The following is a 15,059-nucleotide window of genomic DNA, read 5'->3' on the forward strand; positions in this document are numbered from 1 at the left end:
TGCTGCTCTTCTAGGCCTTACAACATAAAGGATATCTACTATGCCAACTCCTTTGAGAAAAACAAACAAAAAATTACAGGTTGCTTCAGAAAGCAACGGTCAATCTCATTAACATGTCATCTACAGAGACCAGCACCAAGGAGACCCTCAAAGAGGTCTACCCAACAGAACAAAGCTAATACAGTGAAAGAATGTTAAGTTACAGAACCCAAGAGCTCCTGATTAGGAGGAAGTGGAATTGATAGCTACATTTGTTTTAAATAGGTTTTTGGAGTTCCCGCTATGGCGCAGCAGGTAAAAAAGGATCCAGCATTATCTCCGTGGCGCCATGGGTTTGATCCCCAGTCCAGTGCAGTGTGTTAAAAACCTGGCATTGCCACAGCTGTGGCATAGGTCACAGCTTCAGCTCAGATTTGATCCTTGGCCCAGGAACTTCCATATGCCACAGGCGTAGCCAAATAAATAAATAGGGTTGTGAGTTGGTCCAGGGACCCTGTGCATTACTGAAACTATTAAAAAGAGAATTTTCCAGTTGGGGTTAGTGATTTTAAGAGTATGTGTCTGCAGTGTTCAAAATTGTGGCTACTATTCCCATATGGTTACTGACTATTGAAATACAGCTAGTCTGAAGTGATATGCATAAAATACATACCAGATTTCTATTATGTAGTATTTAAAAAGGTAAATTATTTCACCAGTATTTTATACTGATTACATGTTAAAATAGTAATACTCAGGATATACTGGATTATATAAAATATACAAAAATTAACTTCAGCTCTTTTTTTTTCCCCCCATTTACTTATTTATTGTCTTTCTGTCCTTTTACGGCCGTACATGCGGCATATGGAGGTTCCCAGGCTAGGGGTCAAATTGGAGCTGTAGATGCTGGCCTACGCCAGAGCCACAGCAACACCAGATCTGAGCAGCGTCTGCAGCGTCTGTAGCTTACAGCAATGCTGGATCCTTAACCTACTGAGCGAGACCAGGGATCATCCGAACCTGCAACCTCATGGTTCCTAGTTGGATTCGTTTCCCCTGCACCACAAAGGGAACTCCTTTTTTTCCTTTTAAATGATGCTGTCATTTAACCCTCTGGGTCTCAGTTTCCTAATCCCTCAACTGGAGAAAATAATACTATTCAAACATGAGGTATCATTTTGAATCTTCTTGTACAACAGAATTAAAAGACTGACAAATGGAGAAGCAAGACTATTTCAATTTTGAACTTTTTTTTTTTTCTCTTAAAAACAGGGAGTTTCCACTGTGGCACAGTGAGTTAAGGATCTGGTGTTGCCACAGCTGTGGTATGGGTTGCAGCTGAGATTCTATCCCTTCCATATGCTGTGGGTGTGCAGCCAAAAAAGAAACAAAAAACCTGAGTGGTGATTCCAAAGCAATGATCACAACTGCCTGAATTTGCTACTGAAGGCGCATCAGTGGCAGACACACAGCATGCCAGGTGCTTTTGGTTAGGCTCTGCACCATTTGTCCCAGTTCCTCCATCCCTAAGTATATTTCAGTGGTGAAGAGCCCAGAGTCTGAAGCCAGACTGCCTGGCTTTGAATGCAGGCTCCAACATTTACAGTGTGACCTTGGTCAAAATTAGTTCACTTCTCTAAGGCTTGGCCTCCTCATCTATAAGACAGGAACAAAAACATCTACCTCAGAGTTGTTGTGAGGCTAAAAGGATTACACTCAGATAAAGCGCTTAGGGGAAAGGGCTGGGGGGGGGGTAGGGGGAGAAGAGAGGGGGGCAAAGAGAGAGAGGGAGGGAGGAATGGGGGGGGAGAGAGAGAGAGGTATGTAGCTCAGGACAGTGCCTAGCATACAGAAAGCATGCAACAGAGAGATTACCTAGTGCTGCTGTTATCAGCCCTACCTGCCCATGCTTTGGCTCCTTTCTCCCACACTTGGTAATGACCTGACTTGAACTCATTCCCAGCTCCCAAGTCTTGCTTTTCTCTTTTTCTAGTCTAATTCACTTGTTTTAAATGAGATAATTAATTGTCAGAGACCTTTTCAATGATTGTTTAGAAAGCAGCATACTGCCTGGAACCCACGTCTGTTAAATGAGGTTTGGTTTTGTTCTAAAGGAAACAAGAATAGTAAGCTGAAATAAGGACCAGTGCTGTAAAGACAACACCTAACTGCCCTAGATGAGATGAGGGCAGTGCTCCAGGCCTGGCCGGTTACATTACCACCTAGGTTACTGAGAAAACTGGCTACCTAATCTGCTGACTATGATCCCTAATCTCAGAACAAAAATGGCCTTTGGGAGACATGACTAGCAAATACAAAATTTCCAAAAAGGGGGAATGAATGTTGAAGTTTTCTACAACCTAAGTCTCATTTAAACTCGAATTCCACAACCTTTTATAAAAATTCCTTCAAGCTTTTAACAGTAACAAAAATACCCATGAACAGTGACTTTAAAATATTCTCGGAGTTTCCACTGTGGCTCAGGTAAGGAATCAGACTAATATCATGAGCATGCAGGTTCAATTCCTGGCCTCGCTCAGTGGGTTAAGGATTTGGTGTTGCAGTGAACTGTGGTGTAGGTCACAGACAAGGCTCGGATCCCGTGTTGCTATGGCTGTGGTGTAGGCAGGCAGCTGCAGCTCTGATTCGACCCCTAGCCTGGGAACTTCCATATGACGCAGGTGTGGCCCTAAAAAAAAAAAAAAAAAAAAAAAAAAAGCAAAAAACAAACAAAATATTCTCAACACCAAAAGATCCCAACTTGTGTTGGTGCTTCCCTCCAAGCCTCAACCATTATATGCTTTCTAGGAACTACAACTGCATGTCTAAAGTTCACACTAAGTTATCCCTCTATAATTAACCTATTTCTCATCCTCTTTTTTTCCTCCTCATTACATTTCCTTCAAGATTCCTTCCAGAAATTTCTCCTAAAAAAAGAACCTAGATATATAGATCCATGGTAATGACCTATTACCATTGCTGCCCTTAAGTACAGAATCTACATTCCTGTGCTATATCAAATTATTTTCTGATAACTCAGAATCAGAAGATATACAAACAGCCATAATTCTTAGATGTGAAATAGAAGGCTTCTCAAAAAAAAAAAAAAAATCAAAAACAAAGCCATTCAGTCAGATCTCAGTCAGACTAAGAGATGAATCTGGTCTGAAATATAATAAAAACCATGTAATTTTGTATGAACAATTCTAGAGGAATCTAAATATTTAAATTTATATTAGTTAATAGACAAAATTAGAAAAACTACCATAGGATCAATAGCATCGTGAACGTTGGTATCTAATTGTTTGTGTAAGGAACTGTGCTACCTAGTTTTTTATTTAAAATAAAAATTAACTCACGGTCTGAATTTAAATTTCTTTAAAAGACCACAGTGGCCATTAGAGACTTTCTGTATTGATGGCATAAAGACCTATCAAATGCCTTATAAAACTACCATAACACATTTCCAGCCTTGACGTTCATCTTTAGTTTGTGAAAGATAAAGCAAGAGCATAAGATAATGTTCTGTATCAAAAGAATAAAGCCATGGAACTGAGTTTTGGGAAAATATCAGCTAAGGAAATGAAAAGATTTCAATTCCATTCCAGGTTCTGTTACCCTGATGTTGACACTTAATTCATTTTAATGCCTGGGTTCCTTATACATTAAATGAATGGATTAAAACAGTGTCTGAAGTCTTTTTCAGAAACCAAAATACATTGTTTCTTTTTAAGTGTGCATAGATGACATAAAGCAGGCAGGTTGTTTTTGCAGTAGTGAATTCATGCTTCAACATGTACATAAACAGGCCTGTCTCAATGGTTTATGTAGATGTCTGTCACCTACCCAGATACACCTGCTGGCTCCTACTAGAGACGAAAGGCAAGCTTGCTCGAGGAAACTTGCCTTAAAACATCTGTGACTCACCATCTTTCATATGGGACATAAGTGTGCCAAGTTGGGAGATTTTCCCCTTTGTTTTGTTTTTTTAAGAGCTATTTGGTAACAGCCTACAGGAATACCAGTTGTCCTCACTTCACCAATGGGTTGTACTCAAATTCGGTCATAAGCTGGTTATCTGGAATTTGGAGAACAGCCTTATTTACAGTGGCAGCTTAGTCTACTAAATTTAACATTTATTAGAAGTAATAAATATTCCTTTATGTTGTGTTCAGTCACTAGATATTACTCTGTCTATGGAATACATAGGCATCAATGCTGAAGATGTGGCAAAAGAAAAAAAAAAAAAACCCTCTCCATCTCTCTCAGCCTGTGATGATGGTCCCAGTAGGACACAGCTGGGGTGGAAGACTGAAACCATGTGGTGAGGCAGGAATGGAATGGTAAGGACTATGAAGAACTGTCACTTCGGATTTTGTAAGAGGCCAAATGCCACAAAAATCATCATTTGTGTGTTAAAGACACTGATTTGGTGATTTAGATTTGATGAAAAACTATAAAGATAACAATGAGTCATTATCTGTTACGTCTTAAAAATTACACTTACATTACATATTTTTAAAACACAATTTTTAAAATCTTAAAAGTTCTCATAAGAAAAAAAAATATCCAACTATACTGTATGGCTACACAACCAGACTTACTGCAGTGATCATTTCACAATATATACAAATATTGAATCATTATGTTGTACACATGAAACTACTGTAATGTTTTCTGTCAATTATACCTCAATTAAAAAAAACCACAACGCAAATTATTCAAGTGACTCCTCCCTTTCTTAGAATTTCCTCAGAAATAGAGTAAATTCCAAATAAACATGCTTCATTACATAAAAATTTAAGGCCTTTTCTCTAGTCATTTCACATACATCCTGACTTAGAAGCTAAAACTTGTAATCCTTAAAAGCAGAGATCACCAAGACCTGATGCCTCACTCGGATGCTTGCTTAACTAATGATTCTGTGTGAAGTATACCCAAGCCATCATCCTCAGTAAATCTCAAGTTTTTTTAAAGGCTCTTCTCACTAAGTAACTGGCCTTCACACCATGGAACAAGGGTCTGATAAGCCTTGCCTTCAACTTCAGACTTACACAAGACAATACTTTTTCATAACAAATCGGAAGCAAAGACTGATCAACTTGCAAAGACCACCGTATACCAGCAGGCCTCTCACAGAGGCCTAAAGGTATGATTGATGCCAAAACTCTCTACTAGGAACCTATTCTAAACCTGTAACAATTACCAGTGCATTTCTTTCCAGTCACTCCTGAGGAATCAAAAGGCTGAGACCAAGGCTAACCTAGTCTACCAACTCATCACTCTTAATCCTCCACAGTGCTCTGAACTCCGCCCCTCCCCAGTTTACTAGCTTGATCATACCCTAAACTCTGCAAGTCCAAAACTGCGCTGTATTTCTTCTTTTCCCCTTTCTGTGTGTCCCCTAACCTGCTTAACTGCTCCCCAAAATGTACTTAGCCAACTCAATCTGGAACCTAAGCTCAATCTAGGTTACCCTTCTATCAGGTCCTTTTGACAAATTCTGTGGACTCTTTTCATAGTCCCTTTATCAGTATCTGTCTAGTTTCCACCCCTTCCAATCCAGTTCCACAATTTTCTAAATACCATTCTAAAATATAAACTTTTACGTCACTCTACTAACACGTCTTCAGTGTTTTCCCCAATACCCAGTGTCCGAACTGGGAGAGGTGCCAACAGCTACAACAAACTTCTCCAGTCTCATTCCCCTGACCTTTCTACACCTGGCTCCTTCCAACCACCAACTCCCTCAAATCAAAACCTGTACGACAGGCTATAGATGCTTAACTCCAATTTTATACTGCTGGAACCATTTTCTATTCTGCTCCTTATTCACTTGACTAATTTCTATGCTATGAAAATGTTCCTATCCTTCTACCCCATTTCAGACTGAGTTGAGAACTTCTCAATGTGCTTCAACAGTTCCCTACCTGCCATAACTTTATATCCTGAGTTTTTCCCTACTACATGATGGGGAGGTAAGTATGCTGCTATAGTCTATTATCTATTTCCTAGTATCTAAAAAAAGGGTATATATTAAAATTAAAGTCATAATTCATTAGACTACAGATATGGAACCGTAACTTCATTGGCTTTTTTAGAACATTTTTCTAGGTCCTTGAAACCCTGATACAGTAGGAGATGAGTGCCTGGCTTAGTTAACAGGCATCAGCCTTTAGCATTAATTTTTAAAAATCTTTTATAATTATAGACGTAACTTTTATTTTTCCACAATTTGTGCTGGTTTCACTAGTTTTGGACAGATGTTTTGCAGCAGTTTTGCCTTCACCCTCAAATTTAAATATGCTAATATAACCTGAAAATTTTAAAAAGCAGCCCAGGTACTAAATAAAAAGAAAAAAAGGACATTGATACTTTATTTCCTATTAAAAACTTTATTTCCTTTTATGTTTATTACTATTTCCTTTATTATCTTACTTCCTATTACGTGTATTATTATGCGTATATATTATGTCACCTTATTTAACTTGCATTTTACAAAACCCGGAAACTAAGGCCCAGAGAGGCTAAATAAAGTTGAAGGCCACACTGTTCTGTATGCTATGTGGATTTCAAATCCTCTCTATGCAGCTACAAATTCCATGTTCTTCTCACTTATAAAATGATTTAGGTATTATGAAAACTTAGGAACACCTAACTGAAAAACAAAGACCTATACAAAAAAGAACTTACCTTCGGGGGGAAAAAAAAAAACTATTGGCAAGATTAAATAACTATGCATTACATTGTACACACTTAGCAAGTTACTACATATGCATACTCAAAGATGTTAAATATTACAATGAACCTCCACATAAGTTAAAACATTCAATCAAATGCTTTAAATAATCTGATAAGAATAATTTTCTTCTTTAATCTATGTTTAAACTGCTTAATAGAAAATTAGTTTATACATATACTACCTTCTTTTGAGCAGCTTCCTTCTTTTTCTTGTCGTCTTTTTTCTTTTTCTTTTCTTCCATCAACTGTTCTTCTTCTTGCACTAAATCCCTGAACCACACAGTTGCAATTAACTTTCCCAAAAAATAAAAATAATGTTGCATACAGATTCATTTTCACTCTTTAATAATAGAAGTAAAGACATGGCAAATTACTCTTTTTATCGTTCAGTGAAACAAAACACAACTTGCAACTTCAATCTAACCAGTGTATGCTACTTTTCTTTAGTCAGTAAGTCACAAGTAGTAGAGCTTTTTATCTTAACATTATATCAAGAAGACATTCAAAATTTAGCAAATTTTACATTCGGAAACCAGCTATTCCCTCCAATTCTAGAATATAAACAAACTCTCATGAGCAGAGTCATGTTGCTTCTGGCCCCAATTATCTATTATCCAAATATCCACTGCTAATGGCAATGCCTGGAACCTCCCCCATAACCCTCTACTGCCCAGGTATCCAGGGTTATCTTCAGCTCTCATTGTTCTAAAAAGCTTTATACCTATTTTTAGAACACAACTTACTCGTAATTTGATGGCTTGTAATTTAAGCTTTACAATAATTTCATATCCTATAAACATTCCAAACTATTCTATCAATACTGAGGAAACAATCCATAATGAACTCATTCTATAAGTTTGTTTCAATTCTTAAAATCAGAAATGTGCAAACAGAACCTAGGGCTCAATATTTCAAAATGATTTCAAAAATGACTGGGCAAATGTGTTCGCCTCCTCCTTTCTACTCTATATCACCGAAAAGATAAGGAAAAGGTACTAAATCTATTCAGAGCTGATGAATAAACAAGAGCAAAGGAAGCTACAACTTAGGAATAAACACAAAAGATGTCTTAAGTGGCCGTATGTGTCATCCTCTGGCAGAGCTCCAGAGAGGCTCCAAGATCAGAGCTGACTGAACTGATACAGGCATGGAGCACAGACGGCATATAGAAAGGTCACAACTACTCAATTTCTCCCGTCCACTTTCTATCCCTATATGGCTACATGGCCACAGGTAGCAAACGTATTTAAATCCAGCCTAAAACCAAAGAAATGTTCTTAAGGTGAAGTCCGCCAATCAACACTCTTCACACACACAAACTCCTGCTCAGGAATCCCCACTCCTTCAAAGAAGGGAGCTACTGGGCAACGAAGTCTATGCAATGCTGGAGGAAATGTACTCAAATTACCTAGATTAATTGCCCTAGAGTCTAGAACCTAAACCTTCATTCATAATTATCAACAGACAACCAAAAATCATTACTCAAAGAAAACCCACACAAAAAGAAAAAGCCCCTAATTCTGCCCTGAGAAAGCTTTCTAGAGAGGACATTATGAATATCAGAGATGGAGAGATTCAAGGGACATGAACTACACATTTGAGGAACTGTAAATAAATTATTAAGGCTGGAATGCATATGGCAGTAGGGATACAGCAGAAGATAAAATGAGAAACACAGACAATACATAAGAAACTAGAAGGGGTGCTGTAGATGCACTCCAATGAGGTCACACAAAACTTAAGCTGGCTTTGCTGATGGAAGAAACTGAGAGGAGATGCAGGCAGATAGTGAAAAACAAAGTAACAGTATGTATAAGTGATGATAGTCTACTAATGTAGATGACGGCTAAAATCAGAAGTTGGAAAAAGAGGATAAGAACTGTTGCTGTATTTCATTACCATTTTGTTCAAAGCAGCACTGTCCTGTGCTAACAGAGTAGCAGCAAAACAGATTCAAGCCAACTATACCATGACTCACTCTAGCTTTCTGCGTGAGGGAGGCAATGAGAGTGAGCAAGCTCACTCATTATAGCCCTGGAAGCCGAGGAGTGAGACAGCCACAACATATGAAAGAAAGACTAAAATTAGTAAACAAAGGCAAGTAAGCCATATCATTGCCATGTTACTCAAAAGCTGATTACTAGCCCTAAACTTCTTCAGCCTCTGTTTCTTCACTAAAGCTGGGGAGGGATGTATTACCATATGCATCTATTTCATAACATTTTTATAAGGTTTAAAGAAGAGTTCCTAACACATTTGAATAAACACTCAAATGCCTAGTCAGAAATCCCTCTCACCAATTCTCAGTGGCACCCCAAAGACCTACTTTTGTCAAGACAGTTTAGGGTCACTTATTAATTATGCAGAAACATCAGGAATCTTCAGCATTTCTTCTTTGTGTTTGCCTGTGAATTACAGACAAGCCCTTGTCTAAACTTGTTCTATGTCTCTCTACTTTTATTCTTTGGGATGTTCCTGTGCTAATTCTCTGGAATTGTTTTCCTCCATTCTCAAACTTCATTTTGAAGGATTGTGATGACATTAGCAATGTCTTTCTGGCCCCAAATGGGCCTTTTAGGCTTAAAAGATGTACTCTATTTCCTCAAGGAAGTATTTTCAGCTGATACCAGAAGCATGAGAGAAAAAAAATGTCCTATTCTTCAACACTGTCATCACCATCAACTAACCACACTTTTCTCACATCGCCTTCAGAAAGCCATTGGGGGGGAGTTCCCATCGTGGCTCAGTGGCTAACAAATCCAACTAGGAACCGTGGGGTTGTGGGTTTGATCCCTGGCCTTGCTCAGTGGGTTAAGGATCTGGTGTGCTGTGAGCTGTGGTGTAAGTTGCAGACGTGGCTCAGATCCCGCGTTGCTGTGGCTCTGGCATAAGCTGGCGGCTACAGCTCCGATTCGACCCCTAGCCTGGGAACCTCCATATGCTGCGGAAGCAGCCCAAGACAAATGGCAAAAAGACCAAAAAAAAAAAAAAAAAAAAAAAGCCATTGGGCCATTGGGGGAAAAACATAAATATACCACCTGTGCCCCAAACGCTTTGACTTTCAGAATTTAAAGGCTAGTAGAGATTCATTAAGACATCTGATTCTATCACTCACCTTACCTATCAAAAGGAGTAAGGGGTGATGGATCTGATAGGTCTAAGTGGTCTGTCATATTTGATCCATGCTCCACAAAGACAACACTCCAGCCAGCAATTTTCATCCACTGAAGGTTAGGAGCAGGACTCCTCAAATATGCAAGTTCTGGACCCAGGAATGAGAATACACCTCTGAATGATTACAATGTTACAGTGACCACACTGTATGTATATTTTCACTGTATGTATATACGCTTTATGTATATTTTCCCATTGTCCCTTACAAATTCTAAGTACAGATAATTCCCTTCTATAGATGAATAAACTGAAGCTCAGAAAGATTAAGAAACTTGTCCAAGGTCATATGGCTAGTATAGGATGGAGTCAGAAATCAAATCGAGGTTCTTCAAGTCATGGCCTTTCCTTTTCCCTACACCATGATACTTTCCAAAATAAAGGACTAGCTCTCCTTTCAGAAGCCACAGAGGTAAGGTAAGTGACAGATCTTCTCACTTTTATCTTTTCTCCAGATGGTGTGCCTCCATAATCCTTTTATTTCCTACAGGAAACACAAAGTATTGGAGTTCCAAGAACCATGGATGTATAATCAGGAGCAAAAAACAGCAAAAGACTCAAAGACAAAGACTGAAAAGTAACTGGTTTTAAAAGGGGGGACCAGGCATTGGTGATAAATTTAAGACAACAATTTCGGTATTTTTTACTTTGTCAATGTTTGTGGGAGAAACAACTAGACCACAACTAGTGAAGAAAGCCATATGTGAGGAGTTCAACAGGTTTTTGTTTTTTGGGTTTTTTTTAAGGAGAGAAACAGGAAGGTGGCTAAAAAGCTATCAGAAACGAGCAAAAATGCCTGTCCTTAAAAAACAAACAAACCACTCATGAAAAATGGAAGGGGCATGACAGAGTATATACTATAGTTTGTGTATAAAGCAAGAGAGAGGATATGTATTCACATTTGTCTGTATGTGAATAAAATGATGCTAAAAGAACACTTAAGAAACTAACAGTGGAGATTGCTTGTGACAGTGGGTTAAGGATCCAGCCCTGTCAATGCAGTGGCCTGGGTGGCTGCTGTGGCACAGTTTGGATCCCTGACCCAGGAATCAAAAAGGAAAGAAACGAAGTAATAGTAACTGTGGGGGAGGGGGCAGGAGGAACTCGGCATATGGGGGCAAGAGAGGGAGGGAGGTTTCACTGTATAAACCTTTTCATACAGTTCAGTTTGAGTCATGTGAATAAATACTAAAATTTGTTTCAAGTATTAATATTAAATGAGTAAATTTTAATGTTTAAAAAGTAAAGGGAGCTCCCTTGTGTCAAAGCGAGTTAAAGATCTGGTGTTGTCACTGCAGAGGGCTGGATTGCTTCTGTGGGGCGGGTTCAATCCATAGCCCAGGAACTTCCATATGCAGCTGGGGTGGGGAAACACACACAAAGCTGCTTTCTGTTTCTGGTTTGGTGGGAGATTTGGTCCTGAATGGATGCCATTTTTTTAGATTTCCTTTCTATATCTTTTGAAATAGTTATAGAATTTTTGTCTTTTGATTGCTATTATGATTAACTATATCAATGGATTTTCTAGCACTGAACCAAGTTTTGCATTTGCTAATATAACCCCAACTCAATATATAATTTTTTTAAAATAAATTGCTGGGTTTCCTTTCTAATAAAGGCAAAAAACTATAACGCTGTACTATTTTAATACTAATTTCACTGGCAAAAATGTTCAAGGATTATATGTAGTGCTGGCAAAAATAAAAGTTAAGAGGCTCTCTCTTATATTGCTTCTTGAAAACTACCATAACCTTTTGGAAAGTAGTGTGGTAATAATTTTAACAATTAAAGTTATACATAGTCTAACCAGCCACCTCATTCTTCAGGAAGTATCTTTCAGTAATAAAGCACTAGTATAAAAGGCCATATCCATATGAAAGTTCACTGCAAAGGTTACAAGGGCTGAAAAGCAGAAAAACTGAAAGTCCATCAACAGAGAAATGGCTTCGCAATAGCATAGCTTTTTTTTTTTTTTTTTTTTGTCTTTTTGCTATTTCTTGGCCGTTCCCGAGGCATATGGAGGTTCCCAGGCTAGGGGTCGAATCGGAGCTGTAGCCCCCGGCCTACGCCAGAGTCACAGCAACGCAGGATCCGAGCTGCGTCTGCAACCTACATCACAGCTCACGGCAATGCCGGAACGTTAACCCACTGAGCAAGGGCAGGGACCGAACCCTCAACCTCATGGTTCCTAGTCGGATTCGTTAACCACTGTGCCACGACAGGAACTCCAGCATAGCTTTTTGTACTGAAAAGTAGTTGATCTGTTTATTGATTTGAAGGAATGTCCCTAACACACTGTTAAATGAAAAAAGGCAATCTGCAGAACTGTGAACAGTGTCAGCCCATATTTTTTTTAAGTTGTCTGTATGTCCGGAGAACCTCATATTAAGGAAAAGACGAAGAAAATACCCTCCTGAACTAGGAGCATTAGAGTAACCTCACAACTGAATCACGTATTTAGGGGAATGGTTAAGGTTTTTAAAAAAATACACCCCTACTTAAAATGTCATGTAAGCACGCACTGTTTTTGTAAATCAGTACCAAAAAACTTTTTTTTTTTTCTCCTTGCTAGGGCCACACCCTCGGCATATGGAGGTTCCCAGGCTAGGGGTCGAATCTGAGCTGTAGCCGCTGGCCTATGCCAGAGATACAGCAACGCGGGATCCGAGCCGCGTCTGCAATCTACACCACAGCTCACGGCAACGCCGGATCGTTAACCCACTGAGCAAGGGCAGGGACGGAACCCGCAACCTCATGGTTCCTAGTTGGATTTGTTAACCACTGCGCCACGACAGGAACCCCCCCAAAAAAAACGTTTTTTAAAACACCAGACCTGGAGTTCCCGTCGTGGCTCAGCAGAAACGAATCTGACTAGCATCCATGAGGATGCAGGTTCAATCCCTGGCCTCGCTCAGTGGGTTAAGGATCCCGCCTTGCTGTGAGCTGTGGTGTAGGTTGTAGATGTGGCTCGGATCCCACATTGCTGTGGCTGTGGCACAGGCCAGTGACTACAGCTCTGATTTGACCCCTAGCCTGGGAACCTCCATGTGCGGTGGGTGCGGCCCTAAAAAGAGAAAAAACACCAGGCCTAGGATTTGGTTTTACTACTCTAGACCCCACCCCATCCTCCCAAAAAAGGAAAAGGGTAAAGTGAAACAAGATTGACAAAATGTTGGCAATTGCTGAAACTGGGTAACGGTCACATAAAAAATATCTTTATTTTGTTCTATTCATGTGTTATCTTTGAAATATTCCACAATAAAAAACAACCACAAGCCTCCACACCCAAGATTAAAAGCAACAAGGTGGGAGATTGTGAAGTGGGTGAATGTGAGAATCAAGAGTCTTGGGAGCAGGAAGTGAATGGATAAGGCAAATAAGTGTCCATAATGGCAGCAGGACACACACCTGAGATCTAGAAAGCCCTGTCTGGACCTGCTCTTCCTCACGCTTGCCTGCCAGCTTTCCCTACATTCCCAACATGAGTATCATTAAAAAGCACTCACTCCTAAAAGATACTCTTGTAAACTACTGTTAGAAATACAGACTACTAAAGACCTCTGATGAACAACTTGGAAGTATCTATCAATATTAAAACTTTACACATCACTGTTATGACCCATCACTTTCCATCTAAGACTGCAAAAGGAAATGCACAAAAATAGATACTGCAAAATAGTAGCCTAAAAGCGAATCAATAGGGAAAAGTTAAACAAATGATAATGTGCTTATACAATGGACGTTTAAAGGGGGGGGTGGGTGGGGTGGTAGATACTAGATTTCCATGGTGTGCAAAAGAAGAATTAACACAACAGGTCTGAGACTGTGATCCTAAGAAAGGACTGCAAAGTTGGCCCTTGGCTGGTGTAAAGGCATTTGGACTTCAGGGAGAGTCCCACCAACCCGTAAATGACATGGGTATACTCAGTACACACAATACAGGTTTGCTGAAAATCTACTCTCCTTCTAGCAATTGGGAGTCTTAGTAATATTGGGCATGACCAGCCCCAAATAAAAACCCTGGGCACTGAATTTCTAACAATATTTTACACAGGTTGTCCTAATTTGATGCCAGAAAAATTAAGCACACCCTGCATGACATCACAGGGATAGACATCTTGGATGCTGGCACCTGCTTTCCTCCAGATTTTGTCCAATGTGCCTTTTCCCTTTAAGGATTTTGTTTTGTATACTTTCACTGTAATGATTCACAGCCATGAGTACAATTGTATGCTGAACCCTGCAAGCCTTCCTAGTGAATCAATCATCAAACCTGAAAGTGATCTTGGGGACCCCCAAAAAACAAAGCTCTTTAGGACACACTGCTGAGTTGAAAAAAGGTCAAGGCCCAGGTCAGTTTATCATGTTAGAAAAACAAAAAGAGAATCCTATTAAAAAGTACTTATCCACAGTTAAGCAAGGAAGCAGAGGGGAGCAGACCCTTAGGGTACCTGGGTAAGCTGACTCTCTGCATCCAAAATTATTTAATAACAACCTATTTTTAATACAGTGTTTAATCAATAAATCAGCAAGAGTGTGCTTAGGGATTTCTGTAAGTCAAGCGGTCTAATGTGTACTGGAAGAACCCAAGTAGAACACACGGTTTTAAACTACAATTTTGGGAGTTCCCATTGTGGCTCAGAGGGTTAAGAACCATGAGGATGCAGAATCCCTAGCCTCGATGAGTGGGCTAAGGATCCAGCATAGGTCGTAGACACGGCTCTGATCTGGCCTTGCTGTGGCTGTGGCTTAGGCCTCAGGTGCGGCTCTGATTCGACCCCTAGACCGGGAACTTCCATATGCAGCAGGTGCGGCCCTAAAAAGAAAAAGAAAAACCTATAATTTTATAGGAACAACTGAACACAGTTGAAATACAGAAACAAGCAACCATTTGGTAGAGGTTATAAGCAAATTTAGGAAAGTAAGACATGCATAAGAGCTGTTAATAGCTAAGGAAAGTTTTACTGAGCAGTAAGGAGTTGATCTGGAGCAGGCAGGATTTCTACAGAAAGGCAGGCCTTTTCAGGTAAGGAAGCACAGAAGGACACGGAGACTTATAAGCACGCCAATTTCAGGGGCCAGTACTGACAGGGATAGAGAAAAGGAGGAAAAGCGTCGGGTGAAAGTGAAATAAATTTGCTAATTAAGGTGTTGAAGGACTCCAA

General features: G+C 39.6%; 1 protein-coding gene across 50 annotated transcripts in view; it reads right to left on the minus strand.

Moving 5' to 3' along the window:
* TNRC6A (trinucleotide repeat containing adaptor 6A) overlaps nt 1–15,059 on the minus strand; it is a 245,054-nt gene that overhangs the window by 77,959 nt on the left and 152,036 nt on the right. For 26 of the 50 annotated variants that reach the window (XR_014840522.1, XR_014840519.1, XR_014840524.1 and 23 more), the window contains one exon: nt 6,906–6,993. The exons of the other annotated variants lie outside the window; for them this stretch is intronic. Coding sequence is in view for 21 of the 26 variants with exons in the window: in XM_085017293.1 (XP_084873419.1) it covers nt 6,906–6,993 (88 nt within the window). In the remaining 5 variants the exon portion in view is untranslated. The remainder of the gene's footprint in view (nt 1–6,905; nt 6,994–15,059) is intronic. 50 annotated transcript variants of the gene reach the window in all.

This window comes from Sus scrofa, chromosome 3, assembly GCF_054392235.1.
Source record: "Sus scrofa isolate SSC_HxYL_T2T_F1_AM1 chromosome 3, Sscrofa_HxYL_maternal_Yorkshire_Landrace_v2.0, whole genome shotgun sequence".
Taxonomy (NCBI): domain Eukaryota; kingdom Metazoa; phylum Chordata; class Mammalia; order Artiodactyla; family Suidae; genus Sus; species Sus scrofa.